This window comes from Pithys albifrons, chromosome 20 (genome assembly GCF_047495875.1).
Source record: "Pithys albifrons albifrons isolate INPA30051 chromosome 20, PitAlb_v1, whole genome shotgun sequence".
Classification (NCBI taxonomy): Eukaryota; Metazoa; Chordata; class Aves; order Passeriformes; family Thamnophilidae; genus Pithys; species Pithys albifrons.
The window spans coordinates 9,618,619-9,638,824 of record NC_092477.1 but is presented as its reverse complement, the minus strand read 5'-3'; the positions used below and the strand labels follow the sequence as shown (position 1 = coordinate 9,638,824).

Below are 20,206 nucleotides of genomic sequence, written 5' to 3'. Positions count from 1 at the left end.
GGTCCTCGGTCCTTGCCGTGCCCGGGGGTGCCCGCACAGGACCTGGCCCCGGCCCGGCCGCTGCCGCCGCTCCGAGCGCACCCGGCGCTACCGTCACTTCCCTCCCTCCCGGCGCGTTCCATCCGTCACTTCCTGCCGGTGGCTCCACGAGGAGGGGACAGCGCCACTGGGAGCCGGGCACGGGCCACCCCGGGGCGACAATGGCCAGCCTGGCCGCCCAGGACTCCTACCTGCAGGGCTTGGCCAGGAGGGTCAGCGCGCAGCCCGCCCCGGAGTCGCGGAAGAGGAAATTTGGTAATGCAGCTGTAACCCCTCGGCTTCTGCTCTCTGCGGGCTCTTTGGGGGAGCCTGGGCACGACAGCCGTGTCTCCACGGGGTGCTTGGCCCGGGGAAGGGGCGTTGTGAGGTTTTGTAAGAATTAAACAGTCTCTGCTGAAACACGGAGCTTCTGAGCACATCGTGCACGCTGTACTGGGAACTCTGGAAATCGGTGGTGTCCATTCATTGTAGTGTTTTTCGGAGAGCTGGGTTTTTGCTGAAGTGTGCGAGCATGTTTGGTCTGTTTAAAGAAATCCTAAAATGTGTAAGTTTGGAACATTAAGATAACGCCATTGCAATGCTGAAACTAGCCGTCAGTAATAGCTGAGTGTTATGAGTGGGAATGTAGTGTTGTCCTGTTTTGTCTTCTAGTCCCTAAGCCAGGCCAGCCCGAGGATGTTGGCAGACAGCCCAAGAAACAGAAGAGAAAGAAACTCAGAAAGCAAGCTGAGAAGAAGAATGCACCTTCAGTCAAACAGGTGGTTTCTAACACCAGTAAATCCACTCCAGGACAGAAAGCAGCTCCTCAAGCCAACAAATCTTCTCCACAGGGTGTTACCCAGACTAGGAATGAGAGTTTGGCTACAGGTAAGAATTCCAGCATTGCCATGGTCTGGTTAAGGTTACCTGGGCTGAGGTGGCTGCTTTTCAGTTGCTTCACACATTTCTAGGTGGAAAGCCTTGGACTGAGAGTCTTTGCATATTCCATGTGCCCTGAAAGCTTTTGCCTATGGACACAAATTTGCACCATCACCACTGGGTGGCTCTCTGGAAACATGTTTAAATGGGACTGCAGACTTTTTGTGTATTTGGGTAACTTTGGGAATTATGGATGGATACAATCCCTGCCCTGCCAGGTCAGCTTTCCATTATGCCTCAGGAGAGCCAGATCACAGAGAAAAGATATCCTGAGCATCTCTGTTTCCATGAGCTTGGGACTTGCCAGGCAGCCCCAGGCCATGCCAGGCCACTTGCTGGCAGTGTTGAATGATAATATGGATAGAAAAGGGGAATTCTAAGGGAACTAATTAATTAGAAACTCTTGGTTTGTTTAGATTTTCCGTTCCATTCACAGCTGCTAAAGAGTTCCCAGAGCTTTTCCCACAGCCATAGAAAGTGCTTCTGTTTAGCTGGTGCTGTCTTTTAAGTATTTTTGTTTTCTTCCTCTCATTTTCAGGGAGTAAAAGTGAACTGAGTTCCCCTTCTGTTTCTGCAATCAATCTTTTGCGTCAGAGACTACATGACAAGATTAAAAAAGCTTCTGGACAAGTATGAGAGCTCTTAATATATATCTTATATAAGTGTTTATGCACTATAAATTCTCCTCCCAGGGGATGCAGGGACAGGATCTCACAAGGCTCAGAGTTGGAGCTGTTTCTGTTTCCTGAGGAATTGCCAGTAGGTAGTGCTGGGAGATCCCTGTGTGTGCTGTGGAAGAAATACATAAGAAAAGGTGGGGCCAGGCTTGGAGGAGAAGATGGCTCTGGTGATTTGCAGGGAAAAGCAAAGCACTGAGAACCTGAGAGGGAACAGCCACAGGCTGTTGAGAGAGACCGAAGGGTTTGAAACACTGCTGTGTTTAGTGTCTGTAACAGCTGAGCTTGTCACAGGTGGTGTGCTTCTTAGGAAAGGTCTGAAATCAGGACAGCCCACTTTTAATTATGCTTTGTCTCTTTAAGGCTCCTGATTCGTGTCCATCCTTCTTCTTAGGATAATGCCAAAGAATTATCCCCTGCAGTCCTGGAGAAGAGGCAGCGAAGGAAGTATGAGAGGGAGAGAAAGAAGCGCCGAAGAAAGGAGTTGAAGATGAAGGCAAAAATGGAGAAGAAAGAAACTGAGGAGGTACCAGTAGAGCCAGAAAAAAAAAAGGAGGAGAACAGAGCTGAGATTGTCTTTAACAAAGTTGAAGTCCATGGAGAGGAGGAGTTGAACAAGGTCCAGAAGAAGAAAGAGAAGAGGAAAGCAGTGAAAGGCAATATCACTCCTCTGACAGGCAAAAACTACAAGCAGCTGCTGAGCAGGCTGGAGATCAGGAAAAATAAGCTGGAAGAACTCAAGGATAAGGATGAGAAGAAAGCTCAGGAGCTGGAGACCAAGATGAAATGGACAAATGCTCTCTATAAGGCAGAAGGTGTGAAGATTCGTGACAATGAGGAGCGTCTGAAAGAAGCTCTGAAGCGCAAGGAGAAGCGCAAAGCACAACGCAAGAAGCAGTGGGAGCAGCGGACAATAAGAGTGGTGGAAAAGATGCAACAGCGGCAGGACAAGCGTCAGAAGAACATCCAGAAGAAGAAGAAGGATAGGATGGAGAAGAAGAAAGCCAGGGCTCGGAAGAAAGGCCGGGTTCTGCCAGAGGACTTGAAAAAAGCTGGGTTAAAGTGAGAGGGAGGCAGCTGGTTCTGGCAGCCCAGACTCCAGGGTGGACTGTCCGAGTCTCGGATGCAGCTGTGTGCCACTGTCCCAGAGGAGACAGTGCCTGAGGACACCGGGTGGTGGGGCAGGCACTGCCAAGGCTTCCCAGCTTCATCACAGGAAGAGAACGAGTCGTGTTTGTTAATAAAGTTTTCTCTCCCAAGGAAATACATTCTGGCTGGTTAATAATAAAAATTACTTTCTTAAAGAGGAAGTGTTGGTTGCTCTCACTTCTGATGCGCTTTATGGTGTGTCCTTCATGCCTTGGGTTCCACCAAGGGACCCCCTGGGAGTGATGGGCTTCAGAAGGGGCAAAAATAGAGGAAAAAGAGTGTGTAGACCAAACAGGATGTTTGTGGTTTGAATGGATTAGGAGCTGCCTTGAGATTTTCATGTTTAGGTGGAATATGTTTTTAGCAGCTTTGTAATAATTCATTTCATTCTTGGGACTTCTAAGAAATTCCAGCAAGAGCTCAAGTGCATTCTGAGTTTGAGTTGTAGGCTTTGTTGTCTAGAGAAGGCAGCTCTTTCCTCTTAGAAGCTGATGAAAGGGAGATGAAGATCTGAGATTTTTAGCAAAGTTTAAATCCTGCTGATAATTTCATTTCAAAAGTCTTCAGAAGGAACAGAGAATAGTTCTTTGTTCATATAGTTCTATTGTCAAAGACAGAAAATAAGTGGTCTCTGTGCAGTCTTCTTACACAGGGGAGCAGCAGCTGAATTTACGTGAGGTGAAACTATTTCATCTCTATCAATTTTGTGCTTCATTGTGGTTTATGCAGAAATACAAATGTAAACGTGGGCAGCTGTTTGCCAAGATCAAAGGAGAAAGTACAGCTTGGCTGCTGCAATTCAGCATGGGGAAGATTGGAGGGAACAGTCCAGAAGATAAACCCACTACCTGTGAGATCAGTCAAATCTTGCTGGTGTTCTCTTGATCCTGGGTGGTGTAAACTGGCAAGTTTGTTCTAAGGTCAGTGATGTTACAGATTGAGCTCAATGGAATTTCCTCTTAGTAAGCTCCTTTTTGCCTTATCAATAAAACTGATGAATGTGCTGTGAGTGAAGTGCAGGCTGTGCTGTGCTTCCCAGCTGGATCCCTGCCAGGGTACAGTTAACTCCTGGTGGTGCAGCTGTAATAAGAGACTCTGAAAAGTGAGACACCCAAGCAGTGGATTTGTGCTGAAGTCTGTGTTTAACCCTCTGGTGTGATCAAACACATCTGTGTCACAGGAGCCAAAGGCAGCCTGTTTAATGCTGGAGTCCAGCAAGGAAACCTCTTCCTTGACACAGATAGAGCCTTTCCCAGGGATATCTTCTCTTTCTTCACATTCTGAATGACACTGCACTCACAGCTCACCATTTCACTTTTAGGAATCTGAAATGCAGGTTTGGAAATCTGAAATAGTTGATCTGCAAAGAATATTTTCCATGGAATGGTCTACAAGTGGGTTATTTATCTGCAGTCCAGAATGCTTTCCAAGGCAGGCCTTGAAGATAAAGTAGTGCTTTGTTCTGGGAGGTCAAGTAAGTTCATTTGGGAGTAATAGAGTCCTTTAAACCATATCTCTTAAAAAAACCCTCTGAACAAATTTGAGGAACCTGGGTAACTATTAAAAATGCTTTAGCTGTGTTTTGTGTTTGGAGATTCTGCTATTAGCTGCAACCACATCTATTTCATTTTTGTTTGCATTCATGGTAAACTCTGGAGATGTAAATCAGTTGAGGTAAATATCAGTGAGATCGTTTTGGATGCAGGAAGATGTTCCAATCTCATCTGGCTCCAGTGTTCTTGCAGGTTTGTAACAGAGAAACTGAAGCAAAGGGAGAAGGTATCAGCTGTGCTCCTAAGGATGCAATAATTCAAAATATGTGTGTTACTTTTTCTCATATAGGAATGTATGAACTGTGACAGCATTTCAGTTTTGTGGGGTAATCCAGCTTAATCTTGGTGAGGGCTCAGGAGGAGAATTTGGGTTGGTTTGGCACCAGATTTCATGAGAATGGGCTGATTCGAGAGAGTCGAGTCAGAACTGGCAGAACAAATCCCAGATCCTGAAGTTGGAAGACTACAAAGAGAGATTGAAGGAGCTCACAGAACAGAAGAGGGAAGGAAACAGCCTTCAGGTATGGAGTCTGCAGGTGGGAGGTCACTGCCATAAACAGGCACAGACTTAAACTGCAGTGAGTGAGATCCTGGCTGGAAATTTGGACACCTGCTGCTGAGAAGGGCAGTGCAGCACCAGCACAGGTTGCTTTCCTGCCCTGTGCCTGGGCAGCTCTCAAAGAATGGTTGAAAAACAACTATTTGAACCAGATGAAAGTGTAGAATAATTGGAGGGGGAAAGCTGTTTGCACATTCTTCTACTTTTGTGGATCTGCAACACTTTTAGGCAAGAATCCAGAACTGCTCAGCATGAATCCATGAAGGCTTTAAGTGCTGAAAGGCCTATCTATGTATATATATTTAATTATTATTTTAAAATAGGATTTTGTGATGCTTCTTGGTGACAGCAAATTAGTTTGCCTGACAGGAGAGTGAGGAAGAAGCACCAGAGAGGGTTTCTGTACAGTACAGTAAAGCAAATTAGAGAACTTTGTGCCACTTGTCCTTTTACAACCAGAGAAATTAAAGCAGGAAAATCAGCCCTGCCTTTTCAGATCCATTGGCACTGGTTTATGCCTTACCAAGGACCAGGACAGTCATGATCTCTGTGGTTACTTCAGCATCCCCTAAGAAGCACAGCATACCAGTTACTCCCACTAACATAAAAGCTACTGACTCTATAAATAGAAGTTTGTCAGCATTTTTCTTTTTTAACTTTTTCCCCAGGCTCTAATCACATGCTAGAAAGTGTTTACCTCTAACTGGAGGCTGCTTTCAGCCCTTCCTACCAGCCTGGAAAGCTCCACAGAGGAGCACTTGCTGTGGATGGGTGCCAAGCCTTACCCTCAGCTCTCTAGTTCTGTCCTCACTGAAGGTAATAATGAGTGTAATAACAATTAACATGCTTGTAACAAGCCCTTTTGGAGGTCCCATGCAAAGACTTTGTGTGTTTGTCCCAGGGTCCATGTTTCACACTGTGGGCACCTTTGCTTCCCTGTGAACAGAAAAGGGATTAATTTGAGCTTTTAAGGTAAGACAGCTGGGCTTGGAAAGTTGATTTTTATGGCTGTTAAAAAGGAAATAATTTCTTTGACTTGCAGAGAAATATTACCTGATATGCATTAGTCTTGTGTAATGTTTATTTGCTGGTTTCACACCTCAGTTTACCTTTTTTACTCCTTTGCAGGGAGGGTCTCTGGCAGCTATTTGTCGGTGAAGGGTGGAGTTTATCAGCTCAGGTGATAACTGTATTAACTCTCTGATGGGATTGGATTGGGTGACTTGATTAAATTGCAAGGGGTGTGTGCTTCAGCTGAAAAAATGGAATCTATAGAAACTGAATCAAATCAGAGGGGCCCCCTTTGGGGTTGGAGCTCACTGACATGGAGGTTTCTCAGAGTGCACAGTTGCTGCCTCAGTGACTAAGTGCCCTGATTCTTACAGTCTGGCTCCTTCTGTGTTCTTGATTTCAGAAAAACTGAAACAGAAACTGCTTGAAAAGCTTCATCTTCCTCTGAGAAAATAATTGATTCCTCTCAGAGTGAGATACTTAGAGCCAGCTCCGCTTGCCTTTTTGTTCTTTACAGGTTGAAAGCTGCTGGAAGTCAGAAGTTGCCCTTCCTTCTACTCCAGAAGACATGATTTCCAGGAAAGTAGTGGGATCTCTTGTCTGTCTGGTTGCTGTTACTGCAGTTATCTGGTAAGCATTTGCTGGCCAGCTTGGTCATATTTAAAATATCCTGTCCATATACTGTGGTGAAACACACAGGAGCAGAGAAACACAGGCTGGGCATGTTGTGCAAAGTCCCCATCAGGAGCTGTAAGAAAGAACAGCAATTTGTATAATAGATGAAGGAGCACTAGCAGGGGGAGAAGGCTCTAAGGGGAGAGAAAAAAGAGCAATGGTGCCTAAATCAGGATACTAACACCGTACTGACTCACAAACAAATGCTTAAGTACAGAATATTCCAATTACATTTCAGTTCAGCCTTAACAGAGATGATTATCTGTCTCTTCAAAGAGTCCAAACTCACTCCAGTGTCATGAGGGACAGCTTTGTAGCTGTCAAACACTGCAGCTTTCAAACACTGGGGATTTTATAACTTTGAGTATTCTGACAACTGAGTGTGACTTGGAATCTCTTGAGCAAACTCCAGCATTGTTTGAAGGGAATCTGAGATCAGGCATTTCTATGAATTATTAAGTTATTGATTATTAAATTATTCCTAACGACCCCATGTGTCTGATGATGCAATTTGCTGCATTTTCACCTTGTGGGTGGTTGCATTTATGCCTTAACAGCAGCATATTATGTTAAAATGAGTACACACCAGATCCTACACTATTTAGTAAAGTAGACATAGAGTTAGCTAAAATTACCTCTCAAAATCTGTGCCAGATCCTCAGATCATCTTGCAAAATCCTAGGAAGATTTTGTTCAACATTGCCTATCTTAAAATATTTCTTGCTTTCCCAGGATTACAGCTGGGAGTGGAAAAGTGCACTACCTTCCATACTACCTTCCTTGCCCTGAAATCTTGTAAGTGCCCTGTTCTGTGAGTAGTGAATAACCCAGATCGTTGTCACAGGCAGCACACTCAGTGATTAACTAGTCACTTGTTCTTTATTTTATGAATCTGCAATGAGTCACTCTCTTAAAAATAAAAGGTAATAAGGCTGCCTGTGCTGTTTGGGCCTGCCTGCCCCTCAGGACAGCTCTGGATTTGCACAGCTGGAGTGAGGCTCTGTTTGTTGTGGGTCACAGAGACCAGGACTAACAGGTTAATGTTGGCTTCATTCTCAGTGTGAATCACACAGGTACACACAGGGTCTCACTGTGCTTTGAGATGTAGACTGAGTCTCCCAGCTTTAGACTGAGAAACCTAAACCAGAGAGGTGAAATGAGAGAGTTGCAGAAGGCAGAGTTAGGAATAACGCCCCAATTCTCCTAATCCTGCTCCTCTTCACTCTGATCTGTGCTCTCCCCTCCCTTTTTGGATGTGTTTGTGCTGTGGCAGCACTCGAGCTCTGGACCAGAAGCCTGCTGGTGGAAGTGTGATGTACTTCAGGTAGTTCAGCTCTCCAGAAGACAGGAACAGTTATGTGGGAAGTGGATCACATACATGACAGTCCCCAGCATGCCTGTGCTTCCCTGGATTTTCAGCCCAAACCCTGATTTACCCACTGACTCAGATTGCTGCCACCATCTCTCTGCCCCTGTTGTGCTGCCTGTTCTGTTCCAAAACTATCACTGGCAGCCCTGGAATGTGTATACAGGTGATGCCTAACCCTGCAATGTGCTCAGGAGCTGGACTTGGATAGCTGTCAGTGCAGCAGCAAGTCCTGAAGCTGAACCTGGTTCATATTTTAGGAAAGCATAACAACCCCTTTGTTTTTCCACCCCATCATGCAGCTCCATAAAACTCCAATATACAGAAGAGAAGCTAATCCAGCTTTTCCCTCAGTAAGTACTGGCTTTCTTGTCTCCTGACCTTTAAACTGCTGTTCCTCTCTTCCAGGCATATTCATGTATTATTCAGTGGATATTTCTTCCTTTTTACAGATTATTTTATCAGCAGCCAAGAGTGCTGGCACCAAAGTAAGTTTCTTTGTTTGAACTTTATTTCTTCTGAGTTCAGTTTGGGCACTGTGTGGGACTCCCAGTTCCAGAGTCCTGGGTCACACTGAAAAGGACCTTGTTCCATGAGAATCCAAACCATATGGGTATGTCAGCAGCTGTCAGTGCTGCTCCAAGGTTGAGTTTATCACTGTATACTTGTTAACACACTTCATGTTAATTCCCAAGTAATACTTTAGCACACACACAGAGCCTTATGCGGTTGCTGCCAGGAAGCCTTTTTGAGATGGGAGATCTGTAATAGCTTTAAGACAGAAATACCTGCTGGAACTGTGTAACCAGCTGTGGGAGAGCTTTAAACCCATTTCAGGGCAAAATGAAGCAGGTGCTTTGTATGACCTTCAGCAATGGTTTCAGCTTACACAGACAAGCCCCTGTGAGATGCAGTCAAACCAGAGAGTTTAAGCAGGCAGGGAAGGCTTTGGGCAGCAGCTCTAAGAAGTGACTTAGACAAACTCTCTGTGCAGCTCAGGTTGTTACAGTCTCCTTTGGGCCCACTCTTATCTGGGGCAGTTCACCTTCAACAGCCACATTCTTTTGTATGTTAACAAACACACCCTGTTGGTACATATATATATTTCCGCCCCCACCCCCCTGATATTGCAACAGGATGTGCTTGGCCTGAAGATTTTTCTCTTCTATAGTGGAATAATGTGATAAATGAACTAAATAAGCAGCAAATATTGTAGCTCTTAGTGCTCTGTTTCTTTTGGAGGGTGTTCACTAGCACTGAGAGGAGGGGATACCATGGCCATGAGTCATTGGGAAACCCAAGGCAGCCCTTTAAAGTGAAATCTAAAAAACTCTGCTTAGAGAAGTGAACATGCAGGTTTCCTTCTCTCTCCCCCCTTCATGCAAAAAAAGGATAATTAACCCAGAAAAAGAACAGGTCAGTTACATTTTCTCCAACACAAATTCTTCTTCCTGTATAATTTAATCTTTTAATCACATTCATTGCTATAGGAAGGAGTCAGATTGTTATTCTTGTATCCTCTCAGACTGAAAGTATGAGAACTGAGTTGGAAGATCTAATTAGATCTGCTGCCTGAGCCACCAGGCTTCTCCCCGTAGTTCCCTTGGTTTGGTTCTGGTGCTGTTGCTGCCTTAGGAGTGTGTCAGATGGGAGACTGGCAGCCTCCAAGTGTGGCCACGTGCCTTGTGTGACAAATGTCATTAGCAGAGGGTACAGCTCAAGGTCTGGGGTGAATGGGAGCAGGCTGGGGTAAATTACACATCATAATGACATCTTGTTTTAAAACAAAAAGGTAAGAACAACACACTGAAAATAAAGCAATTGAAACATCCTTGCAGAGCTGTAATAGGGCATAATCAGACTCTGCTGCATGTATATTCAATATTTCCACTACCCTCACAGGAGATTAAGGATTTTTTTCTAACTCTGTTACAACATTTGAATGCTGGCTCACATACAGAATTTTAAATTATGTCGGAATGTGTTGAAGCTATATATAAATACTGGGAAAATAAACTGTCATGCTGCAAGCTGTGTTTTAATAACACAGCAATGGGGTATATTTTATAGTGATTTTCATATTATTACTTGTGTTTTAATCTGCATGTAGCAATCTGCATCAGACTTATAGAAAATGTGCACAGCTTCTCATCCTGTGAGTTCAGTGGTCATTAAACTCTCCTCAGCAGAAAAGTCCTATGAGCTTAAATAAGATTTCAGCACATACGAGGGGGTTTGCCCATCTCTGGAAGTGCTTAATTTCATCCCAGGAACTGAAATGTCCATGCTCAGTAACCTCAAATGAGAGTGCAGGGGAAAAAAAATCTGACGATAATACCCTCCATAACTAGTTAATGCCTGGTCTGACAGGGCTAATAGTCTGAACTCATATAGCAGTTATCTTCCAAATTCCAATCTGTGCTTTGGTGACCCAAGTTTAGACAGAACTGGCACAGCTCAGACCCAGACTGAACTTCTTTGGGTTTATTTCAAACACAGATGTGCTCTGAACGTTTTCCCTGGGTCTCATGTCTCTGTGGATCATGCAATCTTTTCCAACACAGAAAATCTGGTTTTGAGATGTTCCTGTTCCTATCCATTGCTTCAGCCCTTTCCAACTTTTCCAAGCTCTGCACAATAAATTGGCGAGGAGCTGCTGGAGCTGACAGCAGGAGCTGATGCCTTTCCAGCAAACAGGGTGACTTCATTTTAGAATGCAGTGCTCTGGGGAAGCTGGGAGTTCAGCTTGGAGCTGGAAGCAGGCTGGGGTTAACATTTCCTTCCTTTGGATGTGGCAAGGAGCTGAACCAGGCGCTGTGCAGCCCCTGGAGCCTGACAGCTCACCCGGGTGAACACGAGGGAGCAGCCACGGCTTGCCAGAGACTGTGGCTGTCAGCTGAGGTCACAGCATGGGGGTGCATTTGCCACCTCCTTTGTCACAGCGGGGCTGCCATAAACATCATCTTCCTACCTCCCGACGAGTAGCTACCAGAGGGCTGTGCACGTCAGAGCCCTGCTCATTTAGTGAGAGCAGGGAGAGAGGCCACGGGGAGCTGCAGAGAATGGCAGAGAGAGGAGGGGCAGGGGTGAAAGGGTGAAGCTGCCTGTTTCTAAGGGAACAGTCTAGGAAAAAAAAAAGGAAAGAAGAGAAAAAATAGGCTCATTTGGCAGAGAGAGTGAAAATGGGGAAGAGGTGCCTGACTGTTCCTGCTTCTCCTCACACGAGAAAATTGCTGTATGGCAGCGTATCAAGTATTCAAAGCTTTAGGGCCCCACCACTGATTGCAGATGACTTAACGAGCCATTTCAGTCCTGTGTGAGCAGGCTGAAAATGGCACTTGTCAGTGTCATTGTAGGCATTTCATCTTCCAGAACACTAATTAGAAAAGCTTTCACTGTACCCATAATGTAGATAAGGTACACAAAATAACTCCAGCCCAAAAGCCCCAGTGGCAGCTGGGTCTGTTGATTTGTCCTTTATCCAGCAAAGAGTCTCTTCTATTACATTTTCTCCAGACTGTCCTTCATGATGTGGTGCAGGAGGAAGACACTCCTTTACATAACTGAACCAGAACTGAATCCCCAGAGATGTCTCGTTGGTAACCAGGCACCTCATCCAAGCCCAAAGGTTGAAGAAAGATCCATATCCAAATATTTCCCAAAAGATATTCCCACCAAACCCAGGATTAATACTGTCTATTTTGTGTTTGTAAAACAGTGAGTGCCTGAAGGCGTTGCTGAAACTGGGTTTTCATTATGCCAGTTGTTACATATATGTATAAAGATTCTTTACAAGCCAGAAGGAACTTTCTAGTCTGCACAGGACAAGCCAGATAATTTTATCTCCTGGTGTCAGTACCAATACCTGGCTGGGCTTGGCTAGATCTCTTAGAAAAAGCGTTCAGTTCTGAGAAAAACATGAAGTGACATGACAGCCACAAATCCATAGTCAGCTTGTGCCAATGGCCAGTTCCCCTTATGCCTTTATTCTGCTTGAAATTATGCTGTGTTTATAGCCATAGGGCTTCATTCTGCCACACTAAATTATTGAATTCCTGTGCAGATACTCATAAATCCACCATGGGAGGAAATTCTCCAGCACAGACAGTGCCTGACTGAGGCTGATCTACATTTCTGGGGTACCTGTTTTGCAATACTTGTGAAAGGCTTGATCTCAGATCTGCATTCAAGCTGCCTTTTGGCTGAATCCTCAGCCCTCTGACTGACACCATAATGCCCTGATTTGTGCTGTGCCAAACATGTTTATTTTCCTGGCAGGCCCGTGGCTCCTCCCCAGGGGAATATCTTGTGTTGTGTGACACAGTTCTGCTCGACAGGGGTGTGGTTTGAAGCAGTACCTGGAAACTCCCTGTGTCTCCAGGGAACAGGAGAACAGGTCGGCAGAAACACACCCCCCAGTGCTGTGTGGGAGCTGCTCCCTGAATCAGCTCGTGCCCTTCTCTAATTAATGAAAGCCTGGACTTCTGTTGTCATCTCCTGCTGATTAATCCCCTTCCCCCAACACCAGCAGCAAGCTTTTCCTTCTCCCACTTGGATTTTGCAGCCTGGAGCTTGTGAGCATTGTGGGAGTCTCACAAGGATCTGCTTTCTGATCTGCATTCCCAACCAACACCCCGTGTGCTGTGGGGAAATTGAGGCACATGGTAGGAAATGCCTTCCAGACTATCACCCCTGCATGGCAGGTCTTACATTCACCACAGGGGACAATGTTGTCTTATGTGTTCTTGTGCCAAAGGAATTTGGACTTGGAAATACAGAGAACTGCATGAAAAGTGAATCACCACATGTAAATAAATCACCAGCTGATTTACACTGCCTGGGGATCTGACTGTGCTCTCAAGGTATTTCCCTCTCAAGCCCTGATTGCCTTAACCAAGCCTCAGAGCAGTAGCTTGTTGCCTTCCCAAGGGCCCCTTGTTCCTTCCATCTCTCTGCTCAGCTGGAACAGACTCATCACTCATTGTCCATCTAATTTAAGAACCCATTTGACAGGCTGTTTCTTTCCTTGTCCCAGCTGGTGTCTTCTGCAGTGCATCCATTCCCAGAGGGAAAGCTTCTCTAGGGGGTGAGAAACAGAAACTTCCAGCACTGAATATGATTCAAGGTGGGACCAGACTGTGATCATCTTGTTCTCCCCCCTGACAGGACAAGAATCATTTCCACTAAGCCAGACAAGGACCCTCTTTTGCTCCTATTTGGATTTCCCATAACCCTCCCACAGGGGATGTTCCCTGACATTATTGACCAGAAATGTAATTTTTAACCACTTTGGTACACTGCACTAGTTGTGAAAGGACTGGCCTAGTCAAACCTTCTCTGGGTGAGATCTGGGCTGAGGAAGGGGCTGTCTCTGTGTCTTTTTCTGTGTTTGCACAGGGACTGGTCTGGGTTGCTCACTAGGGAATATGAGATACACAGAATGAGTTTCCTTCTCAGTGGGGATTTGCTCTAATCTCAAAGGGCAGCTCTTAGCACAAAGGTTACTATTTTCTCACTTGAATCACACCTGCTCTGCTTCACCTCACTGCCCCAGCAAGTCCCTGTGGGATCCCCAGGGATGGAACACAGAGAGCAACAGCTGCTCTCCAGGTGGAGTGACAATGACAGGACAGTGACGTGCACTTCCAGGGACAGCAGGAGCTGGAGAAGGAGTTACAGGAGTGGGTTGTGCTTTACTCACGCTAAATCCCCAACCCTGTAGTTTTGCTCCACACAATCAAATAATTTAGGAAAGCATCACTAGCAAAATGCATCTGAGGAATGACATTTAAATGTCTGCCTACCCACCCAACTCCCTTCTTTCTCCACAAGTATTGCTGTACTGACTTGACTTTTCTTGTGCTATATTTAGGTTAAACATAGATCCACCAAATGTTGCTGTTTCATGTAACACTAGTGTAAAGCCTTAGTAATAGAAAGGCAGTTTAAACCAGATATCTCTTCTGCTTGTATGCCCACCTCATTCCCCTGCTCTGCCACTGAACCTCTAGCTAATTTAAAGCAAGGCAGGTAAGTACAAATAACATTTAAAAAGTGCTTCATTCTGGCGTGTTTTTAGTGAGTTTTGCCAGCAGCAAATTACATAGTTCTAGACCTTTTGAAGTATGTGTTTTCCCCACTGTTCAGCAGTGACACCGTTACTATAATTAGAATGATGTTGCTCTGTAGCAGCATCTAGTGCCAGAGCCAGAGCCCTGGCAGCACGTTTTCCTTTCCTGGCAGTGCTCCCCAGGCAGAGCTGCTGGTTCTGCTGGCCCAGAGCCGCGGAGGACCGGGAGGGTCAGGTGCGACGGGCTGTGCCTTGTCACTCATCTCCACCGTGACCGTGGCAGAATCGGTTCTCCCACTTGGTGGCTGCTGGGGCCTGGGGAGAGTGTTGGTCCCCAGAACCGGCACTGCAGCGGCTGGGAGCACTCGGCCATGGAGTGACGCAGCCTTCCCCCAGCTCCTGCTTCTCCTGACACCACTCTGTAATGGCTCATGTCATCGGCCTCATGATGACAAACGATGGGTACCGGAGCCTCTCTGTTTCCAGGGCAACCCCGCAGCCTCCCCAGCTCCCGCTCCAGCGTTCCCACCGTGCGCCGGCAGCTCCAGCAGCGCTTCCCCGGGTCCCTCCGTGCCCCTTTCGGTGTCGGGCTGAGCGGAGATGAGCAGCCGGGGGTGGGTGTCTGTGCCCTGGCTCTCGGCCCTGGCCTCGCCTCCCGGAGGGCTCCGTCTGGGGGCAGCCCAGGGAGCCGCGGGAGGCTCGTTAAGCTACAGCTCCGAACTCTTCTATTTATATTCCGCCCGGCAGCGCCGCGCCGAATCCCCTCCCCAAGCCGGCCACTCCTCGGCGGGGGCTGCAAAGTGCCTTCCCACGGGTCCTGCTCCCCGTAGCGCCCGCAGCTCCCACCTCCCGGGGGAAAACGCACCCAAAAAGCGGAGGAGTGCCCAGGACACCGGGTGCCCCTGCAGAAGTGTCCGTGTGCTCGCCCATGGGCCATGTACACCTAAAGAGATGCCTGTGAGCGCGCCCACAGCGCGGGTGCCCCTGGAGAGGTGCCCGTGTGTTCACCCACAGTGCGGGTGCCCCTGGAGAGGTGCCCGTGTGTTCACCCACGGTGCGGATGCCCCTGGAGAAGAGCCCATGTACCCGCCCACAGTGCAGGTGTCCCTGGAGAGGTGCCCGTGTGTGCGCCCACAGTGCGGGTACCCCCGCTGTGCGCACCCACGGGGTACCCCCGCTGCAGACGCGCACCCACCCACCCGCGCGGGGCTGGGGCAGCGGGGCCGGGCGGAGCCGGGAGCCTCCCCCGCCCTCCCGGTAGCCGTGCCCGCCCCGGTCCCGCCCCACGCTCCGCTCTCCGCTCTCCCGGCCGCGCTCCGCGCTGGCGGCGGCTCCCCGGGGGCGGCGGGGCCCCATGGCCGGCGCGGAGCATCGCGCCCGCCCACCGGGGCGGTGAGTGCGGCCCCGCGGACCCGGCGCGGCGCTGGGGATGTGCGCCGGCCACGATGATGATCGACACCCAGGTGAGTCGTGCCGGGCACCCGACGGCTTTGTCTCCCCGAGCCCCCGGTGCGCTGCCCCCGGGCTCGGTGCCCTCCAGCGCCCTGGTTAGAGGGGACTCACGGCGACCCACGCGTGTCCGCGGCGGGTGATGGTGCGTGCGCGGTGCCGGGCAGCGGGTGGGCTCTGCCCGTGGCGTCCTGGGGGTCTGTAGCTGCAGGTGCCTGTCCCTTGCTGCCTCTTGGGATCGGGGGACACTGTACGTGCCAGCACCGCCGGCCCCCGGTCTGCAGCGTGAGCTTTGGCGGAGGAAAAGCAACACCTTTGCGGAGAGAGGAGGAAGTCTGTTTTTCAGTGGTTTGTTGGTGGTGTTTTGCTTTCTGTTTGTGCGATGGGTAAGCGCGGCCGGTAAAAGAGGGGTTGAAGGATTGGGGATGAAAGCAAGAAGGTTTGGGACGGGGTCTGGCCGCTGCTGCGGTGCTGCAGCCGCTGCTGCGTGTGATGCTGCTGGCAAGGCTGAAGCTGCTGCGTGCTGTGCCAAGCCAAGGCTGTAGCTCTGCTGGCACTGCTCGGGCCAAGTGGCATCAGGAGGTCCCTTGTCTCTGCCTGATGTGTTTATGAGGCTGAAGAAGCTAAAGTGAGCCAAGGTGGACTAAAACTGTGTGCTCACAAACCCACTGGTGCTTTTGGGGCAGGGGAGTAAGAAGCGAAGGCGTGAAATTTGGGGGTGGCATCAGAACGTGGATTTCTTTGGTCCTGATGCTTCTCTGATTTTATCATTTTTATTCCCCTTCTGATGTTCCCCTCCTGATCCCAACCCTGGGAAGGGAAGGGTCTGTGCTGCTGCCCTTGTGGGGGTGGTAGGAAGGTAAGTGGGCAGTGATGGCTCCTGGGAGACCACGAATGAATAAAGGGAAGGGCTGATGTGCTGGAGAAGTGGGCTGGGATCCATTTCTGGACTGAAAAATGTGCATTCCAGAGCCACCTCCTGCATTCTGTTGGTCTGCGTCGTCTGGGCCTCATTCACCTTGATCCAGCCCAATAAACAAAAGGTGAATTAGCTCTGTTGGGGGTAAAATGTGTGAGGCAGGCTCTAGTGCCAGCATGTGTATGTGCTGGATGGTGGCACAGCCCTCTGGAAAAGGGATTGGCAACCAAAGTGCTGGAGTTTGGGTCCTGACCCTGCCAAGGGTCAAGAACAAGACTTCTCTGTCACCATGGCTGTGGACTGGAAAGAAGAATCTTGCTGGGAGATCCAGAAAATTATAGGGGTAAAGTTGTCTATAAAAAGATGTCCAGAGCTCAGTCTCCCAGGTTGGCGAATGCACGTTGCCTTCTAATAAGGTCTAATTTTCAACCTTCCTGCCACTTTTTATATTTACCCCCAATTTATATATGGGTAGACCGAGGCATGTAAAGGTATTTATTTCAAGCCCAGGATCCTGTGTGGTGGGTGTTAGGGTGGAGAGCACAGGTTAGAAGTCCTGATCCTGCCTGCTTGAAGAGGACAACCCACTTTGCTGTTTAAGGGCTGCAGTTCACTCAGGTCCCATCATTTGTGACTCCCAGTGAAGAGGAATTTCCAGCTGCACCCGCAGCCGCACCCTGCCAGTTCTTATGGCTGTTACAGCTACATTTTTCATGCCTTGTAAATGTTTCTCTCCTCGGTTGCTACGGCAAAGACCCACACAAACAACTGGGAAAACTGAGTGCTGGAAAGTAAACAAGCTGAGCAAACAAGGAGATTTTTTTTTTCATCTCTAAGTGCTGCAGGTGTGTTGTTCCAGGTGTCCTGACATGTGAAAGCAAAAGTTCATGTGCAAGGGCCTTTAAAGCTCAAACCTGCATGTGAGCTGGGTCAGAAGGTGCCTTCCATCCTGGACCAAGCTCCCAGAGCTGCAGACTCGTCCCCTCTCTCCCTTTCTGGCTGTTTGGGCAGGAGAGGGGAGCAGATGGTGGATGAGCAGTCTTGGGGCTGGCTGAGGGCAGAACACAGAGTGCCTGAGTGCAGACAAGCAAAGCTGGAGCTGGATTTCTTTCCATCTTTCCCTGTCATATGCTCCCTGTGTCTGAAGTGACTCCAGTGGCTTGGAGTTAACTCTTGGTGTTGGTCTGTGGAGGTAGGAGGGCGAGTTGGCAACAAGTGACAGTGAGTAAGGGTCCAGCTGGCAGCAGGGGCTGGGAGGCAGCAGGTGGAGACATGCAAAGTCCCTCCTCAGCACGGTACAGCCTCTCCATCTGGAGCTCCCACTCATGCCTGTGTCTGTGTGCCTGAGACAAGGCTGGTCAGAGGATGCAGTGACTGCTGCAGACTGCAGAATAAGTCTCTGGGACATGTAGTGATTGGTCTGACATGCCACAGCTCAGTACAGTTTATTATCTTTGGGGTCAGTTTGCTTTGAGATTTCTCTCCCAGTGAAGAAATGAGAGGCTTTTCAGGACTATGTTTATTTCTGGGCATTTTCAGGGTTGTGTTTTCCAGCTCCTTGCAGAGTTTTCACTCTGCCATTCCCTGTACAATGCCTGGCTACTGGACCTCGAGAAGCAGTGGTTCTGATTTTTGGTGATAATCTTCAGAGTAATCTGCACTATCCATCAACATGGATTTTGCTTGTGATATCTTTTCCATTGCTATAGCAACACACGTCTGACGGAGGAACCAGAGCACTTTCCAGGCCATGTAGGCAGAGAAACTGCTTCACCTGCCACCCAGCTGCAATCACTTGTGGAGCAGGGGTGGTTAACTGGCAACCACACACAGCTGCTGGGGCTGGAGGTGCAGGGGAGCTGCTCTGAACTCCTCTCCCAGGTGTCCCCACTGTCTGGAGTTTCCCTGGGATATCAGGGTGACAAAGTCCAGGGGAGGGGAGTGCATGGTATTAACTGCCAGAATCTGGGACTTCTCTCCAAAGGAGATGCTGGGGGTGGTGTCAAATAGCTTCTCAAAGCTTGGGGAGTGTTAGGGGCTGTTCCTCTCTTCTCCCCTCCCCTTCCCTGTGGAGAGGCTGGAAAAAGTGCCTCACCTGCAGGGTGCTGATGGAGGAGGGAGGTTGTTTGCCTGTTTTTGACTAGTGAGCTTGTTTCCTCCTCCATTTCCTTCACACACTGCAGTCATTAGATGGGCTCTGGGACATCTCTTGTTCTGCTCTGCCTCCTCACCGGGCTGTCCTTTGCTTTCTGTGCAAACCAGAGGCCGTTTAGCTGCAGGTGACCATCAGGACAGCTGTAGAGTTGCCTTCCCATGGCAGTGATGCTGCTGCTTCCGTGCCTGGCTCAGTGCTGGCAGGGGATGCTGTTGTGTGAGCTGTGCCAGCCTGTGCAAGCCCTGTGTGGACAGGCCATGGGCTGCCCGGAGCCCAGCGGGGCTGTGCAGCAGATGGCACTGTTGTTTTCCCTATGAGTTATTGCCTTGGATTTGCCTTCATCGGTGCTGAGAGGGGTCAGTGGTGATGAGAGCAGGGACATGGCAGGCGTCCGGCTCTCTGGGAAAGCCCAGCACGCCAAGTTGGGCTCCCCTCGGGGAAGCGGATCTGCTCAGCAGAGCTCCCCCAGGAGGAGCAGTGATTGGCTTCGCGGTGATGAGTAACATGAGCCAGCCCCATCCTTGGAGTCCTTAGGTCCAACCCCAAAGCCGCCGTGGGCCTGCTGTGAGACCTCAGCAAGTCCATGTCAATCACCGCGTCCCAACTATAAAAAGCAATCCCTGCTCCACAGCTCCCTTTCGTGCGTGTTCCCACTGTCACCCGTCAACCCATTCCCCAGCTCTCCCCCAGCTCTCAGCAAACAACAGGCGAACGCGTGACCTTTCCATCAGCTCGGGGTGGCTGCGAGAGGTACCTGTGCTGCTTTCCGGGCTGCCACATCCTCGCCGTCGGTGGCGGCACCGGAGCGCTCGCTCCGTGCCCGGGGCGGTGTGGCTGGTTGGATGTGCCGTGTCTCTGCCCCTCTGGCTGGAGCAGCGCCAGAGTTCAGGGGTGGCCGTGGCAGCTGCTGGCAGCTGTTTGGGTGCCGAGCTCCTCCCAAACAAACATCCATCCCGCTCTGCCTGGGGCCGGCTGTGCGGGATGTGCTGGCGGCGGGAGCCTCCAGATGTTAGCAGGTTTTCCTGCTGGGATTACCCGAGTCCAGTCTGCGTGACCCGTGCTGGGGTTCATCCATCTGTTTTCCTCGAGGATCTGGATTTTAAGTGGCTTGGTTTCTTGGGGACCTTTTGGCTCCCAAGGCACCCCGGGTGTGCCTGTGTGCTTGCCCTTGGCCACCCAGAGCTCCGGGCCGGGTCCCTGCGGGACTTCTCTGTGGATATTCTCCTTCTCCACTGATATTCCCCTGCATTGCAAGTTTTGGCTGCGTGTCAAAGACAATGTTTGTAGACATGAGCTGACGTCAAAGGCGGCTCGGTGGTGGCGTGCTGGGGGATCACAGAGTTTCTGCTCCCTCGAGGCTTGGGAGTGCAGCAGGAGTTCATCCTCTGCAAAGATTTACAGCCCCTCAGTGCTCCCTGGTTTGCTGGACTGTGCTCTATTGTGGCCCAATGGGCTCCTGCCTCCTATGCTTGGGGCTGGTGAACCTCCAGTGTTCCTTAGAGTAGGCATAGCTGCAATCCAGTGTGCTTTACAACCCTTCCTGGAGAGAGATTTCCAAGGCAGGGTGAGGAGGGCTGGGGAGAAGGAAAGGGTGCAGCTGTGCCCCGATAGATAAGAGGGTGGAGAAGCCCTTCCTTGTCCTGCTTTGTGTAGGATCTGGAGAAAA

The 20,206-nt window shown here is 49.3% G+C and overlaps 2 protein-coding genes across 2 annotated transcripts in view; both read left to right on the top strand.

The window, feature by feature from the left end:
- The first annotated feature begins 128 nt into the window (after nucleotides 1-128).
- SURF6 (surfeit 6) lies at nucleotides 129-2,931 on the top strand. Its single transcript, XM_071574340.1, has 4 exons — nucleotides 129-294; nucleotides 691-906; nucleotides 1,496-1,587; nucleotides 2,029-2,931. Exons 1-4 carry the CDS (start codon nucleotides 201-203, stop codon nucleotides 2,698-2,700), a joined length of 1,074 nt encoding a protein of 357 aa, XP_071430441.1. The 5' UTR covers nucleotides 129-200; the 3' UTR covers nucleotides 2,701-2,931.
- A 12,378-nt stretch (nucleotides 2,932-15,309) lies between these two features.
- Nucleotides 15,310-20,206, top strand: part of RALGDS (ral guanine nucleotide dissociation stimulator) — a 58,931-nt gene continuing 54,034 nt past the window's right edge. Inside the window, exon 1 of the mRNA XM_071574137.1 lies at nucleotides 15,310-15,480. Coding sequence (XP_071430238.1) covers nucleotides 15,463-15,480 — 18 coding nt within the window. The 5' untranslated portion in view covers nucleotides 15,310-15,462. The remainder of the gene's footprint in view (nucleotides 15,481-20,206) is intronic.